General features: G+C 32.1%; 2 protein-coding genes across 5 annotated transcripts; one reads left to right on the top strand and one right to left on the bottom strand.

Moving 5' to 3' along the window:
* Positions 1-1,504: 1,504 nt before the first annotated feature.
* On the bottom strand, positions 1,505-6,369 carry LOC148616170 (acyl-coenzyme A diphosphatase NUDT19-like). Its single transcript, XM_088582932.1, has 3 exons — positions 5,579-6,369; positions 4,280-4,487; positions 1,505-2,491 (listed from the first exon to the last, which is right to left on the bottom strand). Exons 1-3 carry the CDS (start codon positions 6,341-6,343, stop codon positions 2,250-2,252), a joined length of 1,215 nt encoding a protein of 404 aa, XP_088439058.1. The 5' UTR covers positions 6,344-6,369; the 3' UTR covers positions 1,505-2,249.
* A 172-nt stretch (positions 6,370-6,541) lies between these two features.
* LOC148616171 (xaa-Pro dipeptidase-like) lies at positions 6,542-23,761 on the top strand. 4 transcript variants are annotated; one of them, XM_088582930.1, is made up of 17 exons: positions 6,597-6,642; positions 8,187-8,216; positions 9,053-9,174; positions 10,442-10,569; positions 11,069-11,132; positions 11,597-11,644; positions 12,980-13,041; positions 13,816-13,860; positions 14,094-14,169; positions 15,587-15,633; positions 16,167-16,235; positions 17,199-17,276; positions 18,951-19,099; positions 19,537-19,721; positions 20,422-20,529; positions 21,122-21,205; positions 23,172-23,761. In XM_088582930.1, the coding sequence occupies exons 1-17, from the start codon at positions 6,612-6,614 to the stop codon at positions 23,316-23,318; spliced, it is 1,473 nt and encodes a 490-aa protein (XP_088439056.1). In that variant the 5' UTR covers positions 6,597-6,611; the 3' UTR covers positions 23,319-23,761. The 4 variants fall into 4 exon arrangements, with proteins under 4 accessions (XP_088439054.1, XP_088439055.1, XP_088439057.1 ...); XM_088582928.1 differs by lacking the exon at positions 8,187-8,216 and having other exon boundaries at positions 6,542-6,642; positions 8,997-9,174; XM_088582929.1 differs by lacking the exons at positions 8,187-8,216; positions 16,167-16,235 and adding an exon at positions 16,055-16,123 and having other exon boundaries at positions 6,549-6,642; positions 8,997-9,174.
* The last annotated feature ends 52 nt before the right edge of the window (positions 23,762-23,813 follow it).

The following is a 23,813-nucleotide window of genomic DNA, read 5'->3' on the forward strand; positions in this document are numbered from 1 at the left end:
AAGTTATAAGGGTACAAGAGGCACCCCCCCGAATAGATTTTTTTTTATGTTTGGTCCAATTTTGGAAAATTTTAAATGAATTTTTAAGTTCATATGCTAAAGTGTGTCAAAAATAATGAGTCCACACTTGCCCCTAGTGAAAAGCATTAGAAAGCTGATGTTGTATCATGCCACACAATAGCAGATCCAGAGGGGTGCAGGGGGTTAGCACCCCCTTTTTATTGGAAAATTTGTCATTTTCATGTGTAAAATTTACAAAAAAAATGCAAAATAATGTCCTAGCAACCCCCATCTCTGAGGAACCCTGGCTGGCACCCCTCCTTTTCAATGAATAATCAAGGGAACCAAGATTCTAGTAAAAACATTGAACAAATCTGTTTTTATGATGCAGATGGATATACCATAACGACCCATGAGTTCATGATGATGACCATAAAACTTCTGTAGTGATGACTTCAATCTTGTAGCAACATAACCCTGTTCCAGAAGCCTTATTATAAGAAGTCTAGCACGATACAAAAAGTGTCTGGATCTGCCACTGCTATTCTCTGTTAAGCATTTTATTTCAACTGTCTTTAAATGGGTTATCCATTTACAACCTTTGAAATTCTTTTTGTTTGGCAGAAATATTTTCTCCTTTTATATAAAGGATGAAATTAAAAATTCCAATAGCTGGAGTGGACAAAATCCTGAAACAACATTTATTTTGTATTGTAGAAAAATTGGCAAAATGATAAAACTCTTTTTTTCTAATTTAAATTTAAAGTTAAATATTCCCTGAGAAAAAATGACAATCAATTACTGGAACAAGTAAAAAAATCTAACAAATAAACAATGGCAGAAATAACAGCAGTTTTATGATATTTCAAAATCAGCATTTTATAAACATTACACAGCCTTTACTTTGCAATAACAATAGGATGAATAGTAGTTAAGTATCAGTCCCTGTAAGAATCAGAGAGTGGGTGAAACATGGTATGAAAAACCATCATTTTGATAATGTAATATGACCATTTGCACCATCAAAATCAAGGAATAAAGACGAGATCTTCTATGTCATGCTAGATCATTGAGTTACAATTTCATTGAAATGCACTGAAAATGAACATTTCAAGGGCAGATAACTTTGTCAAAAACCTTATTTTTCTAACATTCTGTTGAAAAACTTCTGAGCAAAGCCAGTGATGCAGAGATAAAATAATGGTCTTTTCAAATAGGTATGATATCCTTGAGTGATATTACAGTGTCAGATCAGTGGGGTTTTGACATGCATGTTTCTGATAAGAATGAATGACTACAGTTCATCAGAATAAATGGGATTTGCTCAGTCTACAAGACTCATTGATATGAACTGCTCTGTCTAAAAGATTCATTAGAATAATTAATTTACTTTATCTAATAGGCTCATTAAAATGAATAATTTGCTTCATCTACATGATTCATCATTATGATAAGAAGAATTTTAACTACATTGCTATTTGTTTGTTCAAGCAAAGAACTGACAGCCAAAATTTGATATATTTATTTACTGATTCAAACACTTAAAATCATGTATTTATACTTACAGATGTAACAGATAAGTAATAACAGAACAAATAACTATTTCCCATGGACCACCAGTTAAGTAAATGTCTTTGTAAGAATCATGCAAAATTCTATAAAATGTGATATACTTAAAAAAAAAAGGCTACATATTTTTATTTTTGTTATTAAGTAGGTTTATAGGTCTATATGATGATATGTATAATTATTCTTTCCAATCGGTCTGCTCTTAGGAGAAAATACGCATGGAGATTCCAATAGTTTCTATTGCATTTCAGTGTCTTTTACAGAGTTATCTCCCTTAATTTTGAATTCCACAGTACATTCTATATAATTTTTATCTCCTATGAACAAGGGTTATATCAAAAGCCACATGCTACTTTCTGTTTACTATGACATTATAAACCAAATATCAAAAATAAAAATATGTATGCTTTCCCACCATGAATCACATTTTGTTTGATTCTTGCCTGGAGAGCTACTTGAGCAGTTGACTAATACATACCCTACAACATGTACACAGGTGAACCAATCAATTAGCACTTCTGATCTATTTTCTTTGCAATATTGCTATGATTAATATCTTACATGGCTTAACAAAACAAGAGTATGGTAGCATAAAAGACATCTAAAAACTACCTCCTAATAGTAATAGAGCTTCAATGTATGATTGATATTTGGTTTTAATACATTCACTATTTGGAATGTTAAAACCTAGCCCTTGGTATGCCTAGGATGGATAGATCTGTAACAGGAATGACATTTCCATCTACAGATACATTACACAAAAATTGTACTTCACTTATAAAGTCTCTGTGGCTGTTTTTATCCTTCATCACATATCGATTCTGATTTTTAAATTTTTGATTGATCTCCTGAAGAGTTCCCTCCATGACAACAAGGTCATGCTCTCCATATATATCTGGATTTTCTGGATACAGATCATCACCTAATTTAAATAAAAGCTAACAATATCAATATCAACAGTAATTAGATAGTAAATAAGATATTTTCCTAGATTTTATCTTTTTAACTACTTCGTGGACAGCTACACATTATATTTTTAAATATATCACACAGTGGATGATGTGATTCAAAAGTGATATGACCACTGTTGAGATTGGTTGTTGTGTAATTGTGTTGCATTGTCTGTGAAACCTAATTGATTGAAAGCAATATTTTTTTCACATTATCCTATCATAACAACTAGTGAAATCATCGTTTGAAGATCCCTTGAGTTTTTGCTATGACAGATGCTGAATGTCAAGCAGCCAAATATTCCAAAGGAATCAAGGTGATTTTCTAACTTATTACATTGCAAAATTTCATAAGACACTTGCTGAGGTTTATTTGACATGAATGTTCAAATCAAATCAGTTGCGTTAATATTTTGTGATATCCAAATTTCACTCATTCTGAAACCTTTTAATATTTAATTTACAGCAAAACTATAGCCCCTATATTCATATCCTTCTCTGGTTATAATATCAATAGACATGTACATATAGATCTGTCAAACATTTAAATGATTGTTCTAGCAATCATTGCATATTCAACATGTAACAAATTACAATTTTTATGCGAGTGCAAAATATTTTGCAAACTTCATATAATGGTATGGTGCTGTACAGGGTATGACGTTTGAGGTTGTCCCATTGCCCGGGACAAGTAAAAGTTAAATCATACTTGCCAAGAGAACAACCAAATCATATTTACTAAAGGACAACGTAGATTTCAATTTAAGCAAGTAGAATTTTCATCAACATGTCTGATAAGACAATGCTCATAAAATGTTAATGTCATTCCCTGCTGTGGTTGACCAATTTGTTATGAAATTTTAATATGATTTTACTAACCACTAAAGGAATGTTTCTTTTTAATCTGGAGTTGTGGCCCCCTACCATTTAGAATAATGACCAAAAAGGGTAAAAATAGGTGTTATACTAAAACCCATGTAGAATGTTTGTTCCTTATTTAATTCTTGTAAACTAATGTACATGTACAAGCAGATTTGATGGCTTTGGACCATTTTTCAAGTAATAAAGGGTCAATGGGGCCACACCCAAAAAAAGGAGTTTTTTACTTTTGGTCTGATTTTAAAAAAGAAGTTTTTTATTGGATTCCTAATGAAAATCCTTGCGTGTGTGTTTCAATCAGATTTCAGATATCTCTTTTGGTTTTTGAGTTATAAGGGATCAAAGGGAGTACACTCCAAAAACTTGACTTCTTGATTTTTGGTATGATTTTGAAAATTTATATTTGAATTTCAAATTTTGTGCAATATAGTGTCCAAACCAGTCATTGTATCCATAATGAATTGAAAGTCCCTATGCTTAAGTGTGTCAAAAACTAATATTGTGTCCACACTTGCCCCAACCGTACATGGTTCAACCACTGTGGTTATGTCATGCCGTGCTTCGCAAAATTTAATGTTAATCAAGAGTAATAACTCAAGATAAGACAATGTGTGCAAGAAGTATTAAAATACAGAAAAAAGCTCTTAAGAAAACTAGTAGATGTGGTAACTTGAGGCTCTAAATCTTGAACCGCTCACCTGAAAAATTAGAAATACACACAAGAAATTACAAAAAATGACATAGTAGTGTGAATAGACCTACATGTATTGCTTAAAGCATAAGTACATCTTAAGACATATCAGATTATAAAACTTATTATAAACAATGGTCAATAAACTTAAATTGACAATGAAGTCCAATACAATGTATAATAAACTTACCAGGATAAACAACAAAAATACCATCATCACAAAGAATAGGAATTGGAAAGATTCTCTTTACTCTTTTATTTCTTCTTTCAAGGGTGAAGTTGTGTAGTTCTTCAAAGTTTTGGAAGTTTAATAATTTGCATATTTCATATATCTGTGGAGGAGCAAGCTTCATTTTGCCCTGCAGGTGGCTTTTTATAAGATCTTCTGGTGATGACCACTGTAAAAAATAAATACTCAATAATTTCCTCTCTAAAAATTAAATTATTTGCAGACCACACTTTCCACTTTACAAAAAGTCGTATTTTTTCCTACACAATACAAAACTTACAAGCAGTGGCTGGGAAGGCAGGGGGGCCATGTGCCATTTGCCCCTTCTGACAGAGAAAGGACAATTCACATAAAAGAAGTTGATTAGATTTGTTAACAAATGGCTCCCTAAAATTTTGGGAATCTTTGAAAAAAAATTGAAAATGGCCCCTTCCCAAAGTTTCCTTCCCAACCACTGTTCAACCATACAATTGAAAATCTGAACCTGTATTTTTTAATGATGAAGGTACTAAAATGTGTAACCCAAACTTGTACCAACTTTTCCCCGCTCAAATATCTATTATTATACAAATGTAGAATGTTAAGGTCTGAAATTGCATGAGATATGCAAAAGTCTGTTTCAATTTATTCCGAGTCAAGAAAATGATGTATTTTTTTCTAATATTTCTTGTTTGTTTGGTTTTCTGATTTCAAAAGGTCTAAAAATTTAAACGTGTCACTAGAAGTTACTGTACCAAACAAACAATTGACTATACATTTGTATCTCACTTCTCAAGTTAAGGTTTTTTCTGAAAACATTTAAAGGTTAAAACTTCACTTAATGGCTTTGGATAAAAGTTTTGAATAATTTGATATTGTTTCTATAAAGATGTGTTGGAGTTTGAATTCTGTACCACACCTGGCATCAATCCAAGTACCAGCAAAGAATGGAGACAATCTTATCCAGGATGAAAAAGAAAGTCCAAGAGTCATCTGCAGTTATAATTTATTTTTCATTACATTGTAATTGTTTTGATAATATTATGATGCTTTAACATAAAAAATACATTCAAATCATACAGAAAACAATTACACCAAACTTCGATAACACAATTGAGACCTTTGAAACAGACAATCAAAAAACATTTTGAAAATCATTGATTCTATCCTAGCCATCATCAGGAAATATCAAGTAATAATGAAGAAACTAGAAAATAGTATTTGGGTAGAGAGAAAACTTAGTGCAGGTACGGGTTACACATTTTGGTCCCTACATTGTACCTGTAAATGAACAGTTTCTTTATCATCATGTAAAGCATCAGGAATACTATCCAGCAAACATATAAAGAATGCAGTATCATAGCGTCTTTTAGAGCCCTCATCTGTTTTGGAAGCCTTTCTAGCAAATGAAACTGGTGTAAGCCAGTTTGCCCATTCACCTAATGACCATATGTCTGGTACAATATTGAATGTCTTGCACATTTTGATGAACTGTGAGGCATCTTTATCAACCTTTTCTCTCCAAGTCTCAAACTCAGAAATCTCCATATTAAAAACTTTTCCAGTTTGGAGATATTTATATGTATCATTGGAGGAGGAAAGCCAGTCTAATGGTTTATCTTTTGATGATCTAGTCAACAAAATACCACATTCTTCAAACGTTTCTCTAATGGCACATATTCTGAATGCAACTTCACTTGGGATACTCGAGTATTGGTCATCCCTTTTTCTACTGAACATATGAGCAGCAGGACCAGTACTTGTAAATTTGTCAAATGTTTTTTGACAAAAATCTTTCCCTAAATTCGTAAATAGATCTAACCATTCCGGTGAAAAATCTGATTCTTCAGCCACGCCCCCTGGAAACACACTTAAACTGGGCATGAATGTGCTTCTCCCACTCCTTTTCATCATAAGAATTTCATATTTGAAACCATTTCCAATATTCTTTGACTTTGCTGCAAGTATGAGCGTGGCAGCCTCTCGCCAGTGTTTAAGAATTGTAGCCATTTTTAGGTGAATTACAACTTTCTCAGTGGAGTTCATATGGAAGCAGACATCTTGAAAATAAAAAAAGTGCTAATTTATGGAAATATTTTTTTAAAAATAATTTCATTATTGGAATCTGCGTACTAATACCAGTTTTTTTTAATTAAAATGTATATACAATTATATTTAGTATTCATAATTTTTAAGCTGTAAAAATTTATAAAATGTCATAAACGTTTTTTAACAGTCTTTAGCGGTGTCGCTATTTAGCTAGTCCCTGTATAGGTTTGTAATAGTACCAAAAAATACTTTGAATGTAAATCACATGACTGCAGGATGGCTGCTTACAGGGCTCAGTAAGAATGGAATATAGTTATTGTTGACATCGGTTGGATGTACATTGTGAACATTACATAGAAGAGAAAAATCAGTGGGGAAAATTTATTTTGTGTCAAACATACCAGATTTGCCCCTTTTTTTTTTTTTTTTTTTTTAAATAATTTGATGTTTGAACAAATTGAAGTAAAATTATGATAACATATCTGGCATTAGTCCGAATTTCATATGATCCTGCAAACTTCCACTTTTTTTATTTTAATATTGCCAATATCAAAATATGAAAAGGAGTGTTGCAGGGTCACAGGAAATTTGGACTATCAGGCATTGACTGATTTTTATTACTTCCTTGTAAACTTTTCTTCTTGTTTTCAATTTAATTATCACACATATATATATAGACAATTGATGCTAAATAAGCAGCTTATTTGATTAATTTTATTGATGCTATTCTTTCACTTCAGGGGGAGGCAAGTAGTCTGAATATTTAACAGGTGAAGGTGATGGATATGTAATTAATTAATACAAGAGGTCGACACTGTTGTGGGTTCCAGTCCCACTTGTGCCAAGGCTTCTAGGCATCTTCCTAGCTAGCTCAGGGTTTCACAATTTTTTAGCCTGGAATATTTGCTTTCCTCCCCTACATGATACAGAGGCACCCGTTTCACTTTCAGACAGAGCCTTGCCCCCTACATGTAGATACTACAGCACAATGGGCACACTGTGGTCGTACTTAGGGGGCAAGGCTCTGTCTGAAACAGATGCCTATGCCCACATGCCTGGTGACCATGCGGGAATCCAATACTAGCCATTGGTTAAAAAACTCTACAGAACTTTATGAGAATCTGTTGACCAGTTCATGAATGTAAAATAAAACTTACCTTTCTATTAAATTGCTGAAATAGCCCTTTTTGAAGATTTGAAAGGCAACAGCCTTGAATGCCACAATGAAGCAATTCAAAATTTTTGCAGTTGTGTAATGTTATGGTGCAGTTATTGCGTGAGTTGATGTTGGTGCTGTCATCAGAGTCTGGGGACACTATGTTTCCATGCAATAACTTCAGTTGTGATTGACCAATTATTACAGAATTTTGTTACAATTTTACTAAGTAGTTACTAGAGGAAAGTTCCTTTATAATTTGGAGTTTGTAGCCTGAACCATTTTAGAATAAGGGACCAAAAAGGATAAAAATAGCTGTTTATCAATACCCATGGAGAATTTTTTTATTTTTGGTCCAATTTAGAATTTTTTTATTGTATTCCTAAAAAAAATTCCTGTCTGCATTTTTCACTTAGATATCAGATGTCTCTTATAGTTTATGAGTTATAAGGGGTCAAAGGGGCCACACCCCAAAAACTATACTTTTTAATATTGGTCTGATTTTGAAATTTTTTTATTGGATTTCTCAAAAAAAAATTCCTGCCTGCATTTTTCAATCAGGTTTCAGATATCTCTTATAGTATTAGAGTTATAAGGGGTCAAAGGGCCACAAAAAATAAACTTTATCGTTTTTTGTTTGATTTTGAAAATTTTTATTTGAATTTCAAATTTTGTACATTACAGTGTCCAAACCAGTTATGTCCAAAATAAATAGTAAGTAACACCCAATGCTTAAATGTATCAAAAACTAATATTGTGTCCACACTTGTCCCAACTGTTGAGGGTTCATCCACTGCAGTCATATTCTAATATGGTTTTGATTTTTCACTATTTTATCAATTTTCAGATTTATGAAAGCAAGAAATCTACCAAAAGCATTAAGGTTGGGATAGATGCAAATTTTCAGTAGAATATCCAAACTAGTTTTGACTCCTATCAAAGTCACATTAAGCAATCATAAACATAAATATGGTGTAAAATTGACAAAGACACTCAAAAATTGAAAAGAGTAATCAAGGGAACCAAGGTTATAGCGGTAACCAAAAGAACGCAATCCAGGGACAAAGACCAGAAATGGAAAACAGACATACACAACAAAGAACACAAAGCAACCAAAACCACGCACACAAAGTAACAAAAGTAAATGAGCAACCCAGACTCCACCAAAAACTGGGAGCATGGAAAAAAAATGTTCCAAAACGGCCCAAATTTGGCATTTTTGTACACTTGTAGATTTTCCAAATATAGGATAACATATTTTCAATCATTGGAAGATAATATGTTTATAAGTGTGGTTGAAGATGCTACATATGTATATCATTTAGCTTAAATTCTAAACATCAGAAAAAAACTTCTCCATATCAAATTTCTAATTTCCAGTCATGCAGGGAACAAATATGGGTCTTATCGTACCTTGTCCTGTGTCATATGCAAAACTAATCTAGCTCATCAAAGCTAAAAAAAAGATATACATGTAACTTTTTCTCATGGCAGACCAGCTTTCTGTCGCGGTACACACACACTGACTGTCCCTGCTGATTTATTTAAAGAGAATCGACAGAGGCTTTGTGAAAGACTGAAAGGAAAAGTTCCAGATGGAGCCATAGTTCTATTACAAGGTGGAGAATCACAGACTAGATACGGCTCTGATGCTGAACCTGTGTTTAGACAGGTACTTTGGTTCATATGTATGCCTATTCATTCATGCAGTTAAAGATTACTAGATATGAATAAAATTTAAAAAAAAAATAATAAATAAGCCTGTCTAAACTATATCTTCTTCTGACTGAATAATCTGTGTTGTTTGAGTAGGTTTTACAACTTAAAAATGTAACAATGTTGTTAATAAGGGACTTTACAATGTCTTGCCAACCGATTTCTGCAATCACCTTATCTGTCTGTTTGGTATTCTTTTCTGTAATAGATTTCTCAGCATCTACTATTGGAAACAATGATTAGATATTTAGTATATTGTTTTAACATATTCTTATGAGACTTGTCAGTCAAGACATTGCTTTCAGTTAATCTGGATGCAAAAGATGTTTGCCGTGATAATTTATGATAGAAGTGGAATTCTTTTTAAAGTTATGTACATGATTAATCTTCAAAGGCAATATAAGAACTGGATTATTATGCAACCAAAAAAAAAAATGGTGGCCTTAAATTGGTATTGCACTGTCGTGGTCGTCATCATTTTCCTTAGACATATTTTTTTTCATGTACATTTAGATTTTTCATGTAAAAACTTGAGCATTAGTTTGTTGATTTTTATAAAATTTTATAACAAGGTTCCAAAACCACAAAAGGAAGGTTGATATTGATTTTAGGGTTATGTCCCCAACTGTTGTACAATTAGGGGCCAAAAGGGGGCCTTAAGCAAGCATTTCATGGAATTCAACTATATAACTCCCATAAAAGCATAGGAATGTCTATGATATTGTTCCACAATATTCTATACCTCAATGGTCAGACTTGGATTGATTTTTTGGGTAAAGACTTGAAGTGTTCAGAAATTAGGGGCCAAAAAGAAGAACTACAAACATGCATTTTCCTGATGTACAGAAAATAAGTTGACTATCATTAAATAAATCTTTTTGAAATTGTATTACAAGGTGCTACACCATAAAAGGAAGACTGTGATTGATTTTGGGGTTGACTTGAGCCAAGTAATAATAAGGGGCCAAAAAATTGCCAGAAACAATTTTTTTTCATATTTCTTGATGATAACTTGTTTATTTCTGATATGATTTTGATTTTTTTTATTAGATTCCTCATGAAAATCTTTGTTTGCATTTTTCACTCAGATTGCTTAAAATGAACAGAGTTCAACTAGCAGCGGTTGTATCATGCTGCACTTGTCCAAGCCTTTTTTTTTATTGTATTATATAGAATAACAACAGAATCAGAGATAATCTTGTTTATAAATTGTTTTAATTTAGGAGTCATATTTCCAATGGACCTTTGGTGTAGAAGAACCAGATTTCTATGGAGCAGTAGAAATTGACACAGGAAAAGCCTTTTTGTTCCCTCCAAAACTACCAGATGCTTATGCCGTTTGGATGGGAAAGTAAGTGTAAACCTTTGAGGGATTACTATTTAATTATGATAGGGCTGGAGAATTTAGCTGGGTCAGAAAATCTGTTTTTTTTAAATGTTGGTCGACAGATAAAATATTTTCAACCACATCAGGGCAACATTATATATTATACTGTGTTGTAGTGTCTGGACTGAGGTAGATTATTTGTTTTCTAGGAAGTGTAAGCCAGAACTTTTATATTGAACTGAGCCCCACCCCCAGAATCTAGTGGTCATCATCTTGTTAGATGCTTAAAATATTAGGGTATTATTGACATGACATGTAGATTGTTACAGATATGAAAAATACAGTTTCAAAAGAAATAAATGACGTTCAGTGTTAAAAAAAAAAACCTGAGGTCTTTTACCATAGAATAACGGATTTTAACAGATTTATTATAGCAAGGTCTTATAGATTACTATATTCCTTCTTATGAATTTTAAACTTAACAGATGAAATTTAACAAAATATACCATTGTACATTCTCCAGATTGCTCTCTTGTGATGATTTTAAAGAAAGGTATGGTGTTGATGAGGCTTACTGGTCTTCAGATGTGAGTAGATACTAATTTCAAATTGTTATAATCATTTTACATGTGCTACAAGAAGTTTATACCAGATGTTCAGTAATTCACATTCCATTGCAGCTTGAAGTATGTGATTACTGCCAAACATGATTAATTGATTACAGCTGATTACAATTACCATCCTAACTTTTAACTCTTTAAGATAAGCTGGAGGTTTTTTATTATAATTACTACTGTATATTTACTTTAAAAAATACTAAAAAATTAGATTTTTACATAAATGATCAATATTTTAAAACAGGTATGATTACCATATCTTTGGTCTTTATGTTTTGTCTCACTCTTGTAGATTGATAAAATTCAACCTTTTTTAAGGGGAGAAGGTATTTAAATTTGCTTATTTATTCTAAGTAAATTCATATTTGTAACTATTTTGAAAAGATTCAGTTAATACCTTGTTATTATGGTTCTTTGTTAAAATTTTTATTCAGATTGCTACAGTCCTCAAGGATAAGAAACCATCTCTGTTACTCACATTGGTAAGTCAACATGTGTAGCACAGTCTCCTTATCATTTTATTTTTATCATAAGAATATACTAAAATGATGGAAATTTGGCATTATACTTATTATTGAACTAATGCAATTACCACACTTTAGATTTTTAGATTTTGCACAGGTGTTGATAGTAACTGCATTACTATGAATCTTTAACGGGGTATGTCACTGGAACTATTTTCCTGCAGTGGTGTAAGAGATGAATGCAGATGATAACAGGCTTTATAAATCTTTAGGCTCTGTCGACTTCTATATCAATTCTGATCTTCGATCTAAATTGATAAAAAGACATAAAAAAATCTACCACCTGTATGAGTGCAAGAAATGGAAACCTGCGACACCTGAGGATAGGCTTGAAAGAGGCTCCGCTGAGTCAGGAACTATTATATCTTACCCAAAGGGTATTAGAAATTTCCCAATTATGCATGAGAAGAGCTGGTGTTTTATTCTTTTCTCTTCCACATTATTTTCTGATTAGATGTTTGAATTGAAATGACCCACTTTTAACAGCTGTTTATGACGTATCAATGTTGCCAGTGATATGTCACGACCTGGTGTAAAATATGGGTCACTTTATAACATAAACAAACTGCCAAAAATAATCAATCGTTGGTTATTCTCTATAAAATTATTATTTTAAAAGATTTTTTTATAAACACGTATTGGTGAGATATAATTGTTCACGATATCTTCATTCCAGTGTGCCAATACTGAATATTACATGTCAAAATCTGTATCACATGCTGTATCAACCCGAGATTTCTATGTCACCCAAAGGGCCGCCAGCCCGTAGGGTGATATAAGTCGAGGATTGATACAGCATATGATACAGATTTTAACATGTCGTGTATATTATATCATAAGTTTTAACCATAAATTTAATGATAGTCTGTGAAGGATTGTGATATACAGTATGCAATATAGGCCTAGGGGTGTGATATAGGGTATATGATAAAGGTCTAGAGGTGTGATATAGGGTAGATGATATACATTCAGAGTTAAACAAATACTTATGATGCAAGTTGTATTTTAATCTAAACATTTGATATAAGGAAATCACACACAGCTAAAAATAGAAATTTTCTTGTCACTTTAGTGAGAAACTGAAAACCCTAGTGCCACTACCTGTATATGGATTTAAGTACATGTACTTATGGTAACATTTGATTGATTTCTTCCCTCATCCTTAAGTATTTGGTGAAATTTATATTGTTTGTCCAATCAAAATGTATTATGTGTATTGATACTCCTGTACTGCATATTTCCTGGCAGGAGTTTAGTGCTTAAAAATTTAGTTTTTTGTTTGGTGTTTTCCAGAGAGGGTTAAATACTGACAGTGGAAACTACAGTAGAGAGGCTGCTTTTGATGGAATCAGCCAGTAAGTCCAGTCTACTAGTATACCAGAATTAATTACGTTTTAGCCTATAGCGTATAGGGCTCAGATAAAAATAGAGAAATATTTACATTCCATGTATGGTTTTCAATTTTCAGTGATTTAAGATATGGAAAGCTAATAGCATGTTATAAATACCAGCCATTGGCTACTGTTTTCCAAAAGACTTACTTTACTGTATATGTATTAAGTCTATGATTTTGAATTATGACTGTTTGAAGGGTATGCCTTCTATTAAATTATGAGGAGGGGATTGCATTTTTTTAATGAAACTTTTAAAGACTAGATGATAAAATGCTGTTAAATCTGTAATTGTAAATAGAATATTACTCAGTAAGGAGATAATGGTCATATTTCTATAATTGAGACAGTCAAACATTTAAACTTTGTTAGAGTTTATGCCGAAAAAATTTAATGTTCAACTTTCAAGATCATAGAGATCTGTTTGTCAGCTTGAAATGTTGTTTTTATAGCTGAAACAATATTTACACTCCTTGGTAATCCTTCTTGCATGACATCACAGAATGTATAATTTATAGCACAATGAAAAAATATAACAAATGAAATCAGTGTCATAAACAACATCTATTCTCTTTAATGTAAATGTTCTAAGTGAGTAGAAATATTTTTTTCTACCATTTGTAATTAAAAATAGAAGTAACAGGATAAAAATAAGATAAATGTAAAATGTATGTATAAGTAGTAAGTGATGGTTGATATTACAAATAATTGTATATATAATTTAATGTCTGTTTTTAGGTTTAAAGTTGACAATACTATATTGCATCCAGAAATAGCTGAATGGTAAGTTTGTAATAATCCTGTGTTGTATCTTTTTTTGGTTGTCTCTCCTTTTCTTTAATGTGTTGAAAAAATATTTGATATTGATGTTTTGCAGTTAGGGGGATGACGGATTCAGACAGGATCTTATTATGACATATGAAATATATAATAAATGAATCAAAGGCATTGAAAAAATGTGGGGCAAATTAAATGCACAAGTACTACATATATATATATATGATTTGAATTTTCAGTAGAGTATTTAAATCTGACAAGGAATTAGATGTCATGAGGTACTCCAATAAAATCAGTAGTGCTGCCCACAAGGAGGTAATTTTATTCTTTTGTAAAAAGTAAAATAATTTGTACTGACTTTTATCCCTTTTAGCTCACATTTTAATTAGATATTAAAGGCTGCTTTAGAGTACTGTCAACTCTAGTTGTGAACTATTAGTTTAAATAAATTTCTGAAGTTAAAACATGTCTGTATTTTTTTTAAAGTATGATTCATAATTTTAAAACTATAAATTACTTTTAAAATTGATGTAAACAGTGTCATTTAGGGTTTCCTTTTAGTGCTTTATTTCAGAAAAGTATCATTTAGGATTATCTTACGGGTGTGTTTTTCTTTGTAAAAATGACATTTAGTGTGGTTTATTAGTGTAAAAGTATACATGTCATGTAGGAATGTTTCTTGGATGTGCCTTATTTAAGAAAAGTGTCATTTAGGTTTGCCTTTTGTGTATGCTAGATATAGGTATAAGTGTTATCAAGGATTGCCTTTTGGGTATGCTAGATATAGGTATAAGTGTTATCAAGGATTGCCTTTTGGGTATGCTAGATATAGGTATAAGTGTTATCAAGGATTGCCTTTTGGGTATGCTAGATATAGGTATAAGTGTTATCAAGGATTGCCTTTTGGGTATGCTAGATATAGGTATAAGTGTTATCAAGGATTGCCTTTTGTGTATGCTAGATATAGGTATAAGTGTTATCAAGGATTGCCTTTTGGGTATGCTAGATTGCCTTTTGGATATGCTAGATATAGGTATAAGTGTTATCAAGGATTGCCTTTTGGGTATGCTAGATATAGGTATAAGTATTATCAAGGATTGCCTTTTGGGTATGCTAGATTGCCTTTTGGGTATGCTAGATATAGGTATAAGTGTTATCAAGGATTGCCTTTTGGGTATGCTAGATATAGGTATAAGTATTATCAAGGATTGCCTTTTGGGTATGCTAGATTGCCTTTTGGATATGCTAGATATAGGTATAAGTGTTATCAAGGATTGCCTTTTGGGTATGCTCTTTTTAGGAAAAGTGTCATTTAAGATTATCTCTTGGATGTGCATTATTTGGGAAAAGTGTTGTTTAGGCTTGCCTTTAGGGTGTGCTTTATTTAGGAAATTATTATTTAGGTGTGCTTTATTTAAGAAAAGTGTTGTTTAGGGTTGTCTTTTGGGTGTGCTTTATTTAGAAAAAGGAAACCACTTTATATCATTTAAACAGCCAAACATATTATTTATGTTAACCTGTTAAAAAAATTCATTTTTTATAATTGATTTCTAATGGATTCAAATTTAGACATTAAAAATTTGTTTGTATGGGATTGTGATTCATTAAATGCTGACCAATCAATGTTAATGATCTCACAGTACCAAAGCAAATTTACTACGTAACTTGGTTTGCTCATTGATAACTAACCAATCAGATTAACTTGTTACAAATCAAATTTAATTATTTACAGGTAATGAAAAACATCAGACCAGGAGTGTATGAGTACCAAATGGAAAGGTGAGTGTTGGGGTTAATATCTTATGTATAAGAAAAAAAGGTAAAGAAAAGCAACAGTTATCTAGATAAAGTGAGTGTTGACTATTTGTACAGTTGATCTCTATATAAATATTACTACATGCCATTCAATAAACATATAACATCTCACATGATTACTAGTTCTATATAATCACTATAAACGAAGCAACATGTTAGAACTTCCAACTGTGTAGGTACTATGTTCCTTAGACACAGAGTAATCCATGTTTGCCTATAATAGCTGTACATATACACAAATAATAAATATAACTATGATCACTCATGCTTGATTGTAAATGATTTAACTTGTGCTGTGCACTCTCCAATTTACTGTGTTCAGTGGCTTTCATGATCACTCACACTCTCCAATTCATTATTCCATTTTCGTTATTTTGAATTTCAGTTTTTTTTACCATTATTGTCATTTTACTGGAGGTTCCAGACTTTCAGCCTATGCTTGTGTCTGTGGATCGTAAGTATAACTTCCATTTACTGGTATGTTTTGTTCATTTCAGTTTGTTCCAGCACTACTGTTATTTTACTGGTGGCATGAGACATGCAGCCTATACATGTATCTGTGGAACGTAAGTTTCAATATTAGGTTCCACTGTTCTTTGGAAAACTGATGGCATGAGACATTCATAAATGCATGTATCTGTAGAACATAGTTTCAATATTATGTCTCACTGTTCAGGGGAAACTGATGGCACAAGACTTGTATAACTACATGTACATGCAACTGTTGATCATAAATTTCAATATTAGATTACACTGTTTTTAGGGAAACTATTTGTATGAGACATGCATTGTGTACATGTATATGTGGAATATAAGTTTCTGTATTAGGTTTAACTGTCTTAGGGAAACTGGTGGTATGATACATGTAGTGTATACAGATCAAATACTTCAAATCTTGTTACATATATATGACTGTACCTTACCAGTCAGTTCTTGAATAAATATTTTGGAGTTATTGCTTAGTATAAAAAAGATGGCACTAATGTCTTAATTTGCAGCTGCTAGTGGTAACATTGTTTTGCTTTGACAGTACTTTTAAGAGGCTGTCCATGTAAAAATCAGGCAGATCCTACAATACGGTAGGAACAGGGTAAATTTTATCTCACTAAATTTTTTGTTCTAATGTAATGTTTATAACATGTATGTCAAATAATAAGAAGATTTTTAAAGTTACAATAGATGGTTTGGAAAATGATTTTAAACAAAGCAACCAAATTGTGCACAATAATAAAGAGTTATCTCCCTTTATCAATGATTTTCAATGCTTTTTCCATAATTTGTTCTCTTAAAACATTGCAATTAATTAATAACCAAAATTCAACTTCGAGACAGGATACATTTGTGCTATGAAATGGATGAAAATTTTTTTAAAACAAAAAATTGGTCATGTGCAACCCACTGCTTGGTTTTTACATGGACATCCTTTGAAATGTATTCAGATAGTACACTGTCAATTCAGTAAATTGTTTTCTATAATGTACTCCCCAATTTCGAAGTGCTTTATTTGACATAACAAGTTTATATTTCAGGGGAGACAATGGCTCTGTCCTACATTATGGTCATGCTGGTGCCCCAAACAGTAAACTGGTACAGGATGGAGATATGTGGTATGTAATTTTCTTTGAACCCAAACAAATGATATTTGGAGGATTTATTACTTTGGTAAACATGTTATTTGGGATCTATGATATGGGCTGATATTCCCAAAGCAGTAGGCCAAGGGTATATAGAACTATGGCAGGGAGTATCATATCATATCCCCTTTGAATATCCTAAATCACAATTATAATCTACTGGATTGTCTTCAAATAAGTTTCTTTTATCTGTTGTAGTAATGTTTTTGTATTTATTTTACAAATGAAATTAGATCATCAACATCAAATATGCACTTTGTTTTTGACATTACACAAGATAACTTCATGTATGGACATAATATAATGAGAATAGGTGTGGTGAATATGTCAAAGAGGCAACAACCCCATTGGAATGAAAATGCCAGCCCAAAGCCACCCATTGGTCTTCAATGAACAACGAAGAAACCCACACACCACAGGGTTTTTGCAAGTGGCCCCAAAACATCATTTTATACAGGTACAGTGAAAGAGTTGCCCCTATATACTCAATTAACAAAAAATAAACTAAAGGTGAGAATGAAACAAGACATACAGAGGCCTGAAATTCCTGACTTGGGATAGGTGCAAAAAATGTGCCAGGGTTAAAGTACTTTGGGGTGATCACAACCCTCCCCCTTTACAATCTGGCCACTGTGGAAAAAATATTACACAATTAAACACACATAAAAATCAGTTCAAAAAGGTCTGAGTCCCCTGTTACAACGGAAATAAAGAAACTGAATATAAATTACACTAAAATATGCACTAAGGGCTACTAACATTACTTATCTTGAATATCACACATACTGATTCAAAAAGATGTTGACTTCCCACATTATTATGATTTAATCCTTTTTTTTTTTACTCGGCAAAATAGCACTAAATTTTCAGAACTGCTTCCATATTCCTGTGACAGGGTCCAGCATATTCCCTTTCAAGCTGACCTTTCCAATTGCAGTATTACCTGGCATAATTCATTCAGTAGAATATATATTTGTATTATTGTGCATATAAGATAATCAGTGGCATGCTATAACACCTATTTTATATTAATGAACCTGTTTGCTTTTTAGAATTTTGTTCATAAGTTCTGATCTAGGATTTGTTTTCAATCTAATTTCAGCCAAAAATGCAATACAAAGTGCACACATTCAATGCAACATAATCAGTTGTTTATGCTTGTATATGTAAATATTTCAATAAGAATGTTTGTTTTCAATGTTTGAGTGATGTTTTCACTGAAACCTTACTAAGAATTTTGAAATGGTAATCAAGGGAAACAAGGTTATAGTGGTAATCAAAAGAATGTAATCCAGGGACAAAGACCAGACATGGAAAACAGACATACACAACAAAGAACAGAAAGTAACCAAAACCATACATACAAAGCAACAAAAGTAAATGACCAACTCGGACTCCACTAAAAAACTAGGAGCATGGACCAGGTGCACCGGTAGGGTAAGCGTCCTCTGCTTTTGTAGAAATTACATGTCAAAAACTATATGTTTTGATGATTTTCTCTACAGTTCTCAAATATTGAAAAAAAATTGATCATCCAAACCAGCCTTTTCTGTGTAATATATGTCATGACTGAATTTCTTAACCAAAAAACTACTCCATCAATCATTGAGACATTACACTATTTATTAACCAGTCTATTTATTTCAGTTTATTTGACATGGGATGTGAGTACTACTGTTACACATCTGATATCACATGTTCATTCCCAGCCAATGGAAAGTTTACAGAAAAACAGAAAAACATATATAATGCTGTGTACAAGTCAAGTAGAGCTGTCATGGATGCTGTCAAACCTGGTAGGTGTGCAATTTTTTTTCTAAAGCAATTTTTTTGTTCATATTATTAATTGTTAATATATACCCTGGTGAGACCGATAGTTACTCAGCAGAGTCTCAATAATCAAAGACCTGAATAAAGATCTGCTGCCATGCTCTTGATGGGTACCTTTACAAATTCTTTCAATATTTTTCATGTATTTTGAATGTAAATTACATGCTACAGATTGTGAATCTCTCATAATGCAGATATTAATAATCACTAAAATTCAGGATTTACAGATCATTTTCATAACAAAAACATTTTCAACCCAAAATATGGATTGTTACTAAGTATTACATACAGATCTGCATGTTGGAAAGTTCTTGTTTTAATAATACTGACCTTGGTATGTTCTTAAACGATCATGAGAATGATTTTCTCTTATATTCAGTAATATAAAAAAAATCATTTTCAGGTGTGTCATGGATTGACATGCACCTGTTGGCAGACAGAGTTCACCTAGAAGAACTAAAGAGAATAGGTTTGGTGACAGGTGATGTAGATGAGATGATGAAGGTTCGTCTTGGTGCCATCTTCATGCCTCATGGTCTTGGCCATTTTATGGGACTAGATGTACATGATGTTGGTGGATATCCAGAGGTATAGTAAGGGGATTCATTCACAGGCAAAATTATTTTACCTGAATATCATGTGATTTGTACTCTAATTTAGAAAATCAAGTCATCATGTTGATTTAATGTGAAATCTTCACAAGTTAATATTAACTGATTTTTGCCTGTAAAACCCAAAAATCGACTAGTTTTGAGTAGAAATTATGGAAATATACATGATTGGTTACTAAATAAAGGTGTGCACATTTAAAAAATAAAAAAGGATGTGCATAACTATCAACATTGATTCAAACAAAACTTACTGTATTCTTTCTGTTTTGGTCTAGGTATATAGAAAAGCTACTGTAAAAGTACTTTAATTCATGGATACCAATTTTCGTGGAATAGGGAAGAAACAAAAGTTCTTTGATTCTTTAATTTGTGGTTTTGAAATTTTCAGTGTACACATCAATGAAAATTTCCCTTTCGTTGGGAACCAAAATTTGTGGTTTGGCTTACCTGCGAAGTCCACAAAAATTGGTTACCCACAAACAACAGTACTTTCACAGTACTTTTAATTTACTAAAAACCAAAAAAAAAGAAATTGGAAGGAATAAAAATCTTAACCAAATCTTCAGCTTTGTATAGAAAGGGCTAACACCTGAAATAGATCTTTACTTCTTTATCTAAGGGTAGTGAGAGAGGGAATAAACACTTTATTTGTAAGATTAATTACTATTATATTTTAGGGTACTGAGAGAAGTAGGGAAGCAGGATTGAAGTCTTTGAGAACAGTGAGAACCTTACAAGAAAGGATGGTACTAACCATAGAACCAGGGTTATACTTCATTGATGTTGTAAGTGACTTTATTACCACTGAAATTTTCATTGGATTTATAGTCACTAAGATCTGTCAGATCTATTATACTCTAGAATTCAACAGTTCTGTTTGAAGGATTTTAATTTAAAGAAACCTAAAAACTGAGTATAATAAACCACATTTTATTGTAAATGATATCATGAGGTTGACTGATTCAAGTTCACAATTACCCATATATGCTATTTGTCTTTGTTTAATAATGCTCTAAATAAAAGGTCTATTAACTTATTTTATTCTTTAAATATATTCTGTTGTTAAATTAACAAATTTAAAAAATATTTTACAGAAAAAAAGCAGTGAAAATAGATACCCTCTGTCAGTTCCTACTCATGTTTATTGGTAAATTATATGACTGAAAGTTGAGTTAAAGCAGGATTTATATTTGTTACAACATATAAAATGAATCTTTCATTTCTTTTGTATATTATAAACCAATATTAACATACCCCTACAACGCCAAGAAAAAACGTCAAAACTGGGTATTCCATCTTTTGGTCAAGATAATATCACAAGAACATATACTGTTAATACATTTTACAAAACCATGTATTTATATAATTATCTTAAAGTTGATTGATGCTGCATTGAACAATCCAGAACAAGCTAGATTCCTGGTTCGTGAGAGAATTGACAATTACCGAGGATTTGGTGGGGTATGTATTGATGGTACAGTGTACATTGAATTGTCTGATCCGTCTATCCTACCATGATATATACTTTTGTATTGTACATACAAGTCAGAGTTTATTGTTCCCCACCACTACATGGACGGGTTATAGAAATACTGGTGTCAGGCCATCCATACAGTCACACTTGGACACAATTCCCTGGAAACCACTTGAACAATTTTGTTCAAATTTTGTAGAATTGTTGGTCACCATTTGTAGTAAATTGTATTGCCCTTCCATTTTTACAGGATTTTTGGGACTTTTGCACCTCCAACTTTCTTTGCAGTGGTGAGTGAAATGGTTAAGAGTTGCTTGTTGAAGTAACACTGGTCTGTAAAATGCAATAAGGCTGACTTGAATTTATGTTTGACCAGTTGGTGGGGCTTAAATTCATTGACAGCTTCATTCCAGTTTCTGAGATTGGAGTGGCCATTACTTTTGGTATTATAATTGTCTTTATGACATATCTTTAATTTATAATCTTTATTTAAAAAGTATGAAATAGCAAATAATAAATTGGGTCAAGTGGCAGTATATGGATCAGTATGTCGTACAGTAAAAATAATATGGACCTCAGCTATGCTTAAATCTATATAATTTCTTCTGAACAGCATACTGGTCTACATGATTATGCTGCCATATGACCTTCAGTATAATTGACTATTTACTATGTAGTACATTACTTACATGACAATTTCTGTTTCTGAATTATCTCTGGTTAATCCTAATTTCAAGGATTACTCACATTTTATCAACCTAAATGAACTTGAAATTAAAGAGATGACTGATATTTCATCTAGTGTATACCAAGACCTTAACTAATACATAGATGGTAAAGGATGTGTGAAATTGAAACTTAATGACAGAAGTGGTGATTTTGACTTTCTTTTACATCAACATTTTCATTTTATGGAGTGTACATTTCACAGATGATCCATTGATTTGCTTACAGACTACCTTTGTCAAGTGAGAAACTGTCAAATAAGCTTTTATGGCAGGGTAATGCTCATTTTTGGTTTATGTCATCACTACAGTAGTTGTTTTTTAATCATTTGTTGAATGTTCATGAGGGGAATAGTAAATTTATTACTATGATGGTTGTCATCAGATCAACCTGTATCAAATTTTAACATTCATAGATAAACCCCAAGAACATCTGAAATTTGATTGCCGAATGAGGTGAATATGAGAAAGTTGCTATTGCCCCAGTCAATTAAAAAACTAGTCTGGGTAAATAGACTAATCTTTTTGAGTTATTAGTTAAAATATTACTCTTGATTTACTATAGAAAATATATGCTGAAGTATAGGAACACAATTTCATTGACCAATATGAAGTTTCTATTTCACAGATGTGATAAGATATTTTCAGTTAGATTTTACATCTTAGCAGATTGACTACCCATCAAACTTGATACTTACTGAATTTTACTCACCACCAGTGGGTTGGGTGCCTCTAGCAGAACAGGACATGCTTACTGAATTTTACTCACCACCAGTGGGTTTGGGTGCCTCTAGCAGAATAGGACATGCTTACCCTTCTGGAGCACCCCATTTTCTTTGTTGTTCATATTGCAAGTGCTTTAGTTTCTTTGCGAGTTGTCTTTGTTAATCTTATCTACAGTTTCATATATGAAATTGTATGTAACTCATCTCTGTCTACACTCCTGTTTAACATTTTTTCACCATGCACTTGTATTTCGCTGTCTCTGATTTGTTCTTTTTTATTCTTTTGTATATTTTGTTAACAGTTGTTAATTCTATCATGTCACTTATCATGATTCCAAGCAACACATTTGTTTTGGCAGGTGACATATTAGGTAAAAACACCATCAGATTTTGTGATTTTTCTACATACTGTTACTTGATACTCAGGCCATGCATTATGAAATTTGCTAAGTATAAAAGAATTTAAGATTACACAAACAATAAGTTTATGTTGCTTTCTACAGGTGAGAATAGAAGATGATATTGCAGTGACATCAGATGGTATGGAGTTACTGACATGTGTTCCTAGAACTGTGGAGGAAATAGAACAGTTGATGGAGGAAGGGAGAAGTCAGCCTCCAATGCCGCTCCCACAGGATCAGAAACAATAGACACTTGTCTCTTAACTATGCACAAACAATGATATCTAATGTCAGATTTTGTCTAACCTAGATCATCAAAAATGTTAAAATTCTGTAATCCTTGTAATTATTTGTTTTATAACATGTATCATTTTATCTAGTCATGGCATAGGGTAACATCCATATTATTTACAAGAATTGGTTGGTATGCTGGTTCACAACAGCTAGAGTTTATCATCATGTTTTAAAAAAGTTGAAAGATTTTTTTTGTGTGTCAGGTTAATTCAGTTTACTAGTTAAGATATTAAGCCTCTTTACAAAACATTTTTTTTCAATTTGCATTTATTTATAAGGTAGTGTATTAAACAGAATGTTTTGGTTGTAATTCTAAGAAGAATTTCTTGCTACTAATGTGCCATTGTTTTACTCATGTTATTGAATTAAAGCACATTAAAGTTTTATTTTTGATAGAGTATAGTTTTGTTATTTTGAACAAGATGTTGCACACTACATCATGCAAAGAAT

The sequence above is a fragment of the Perna viridis genome, chromosome 5 (assembly GCF_037379345.1).
Source record: "Perna viridis isolate PV_CMFRI_1.1 ecotype Kerala chromosome 5, ASM3737934v1, whole genome shotgun sequence".
NCBI classification, from domain to species: Eukaryota; Metazoa; Mollusca; class Bivalvia; order Mytilida; family Mytilidae; genus Perna; species Perna viridis.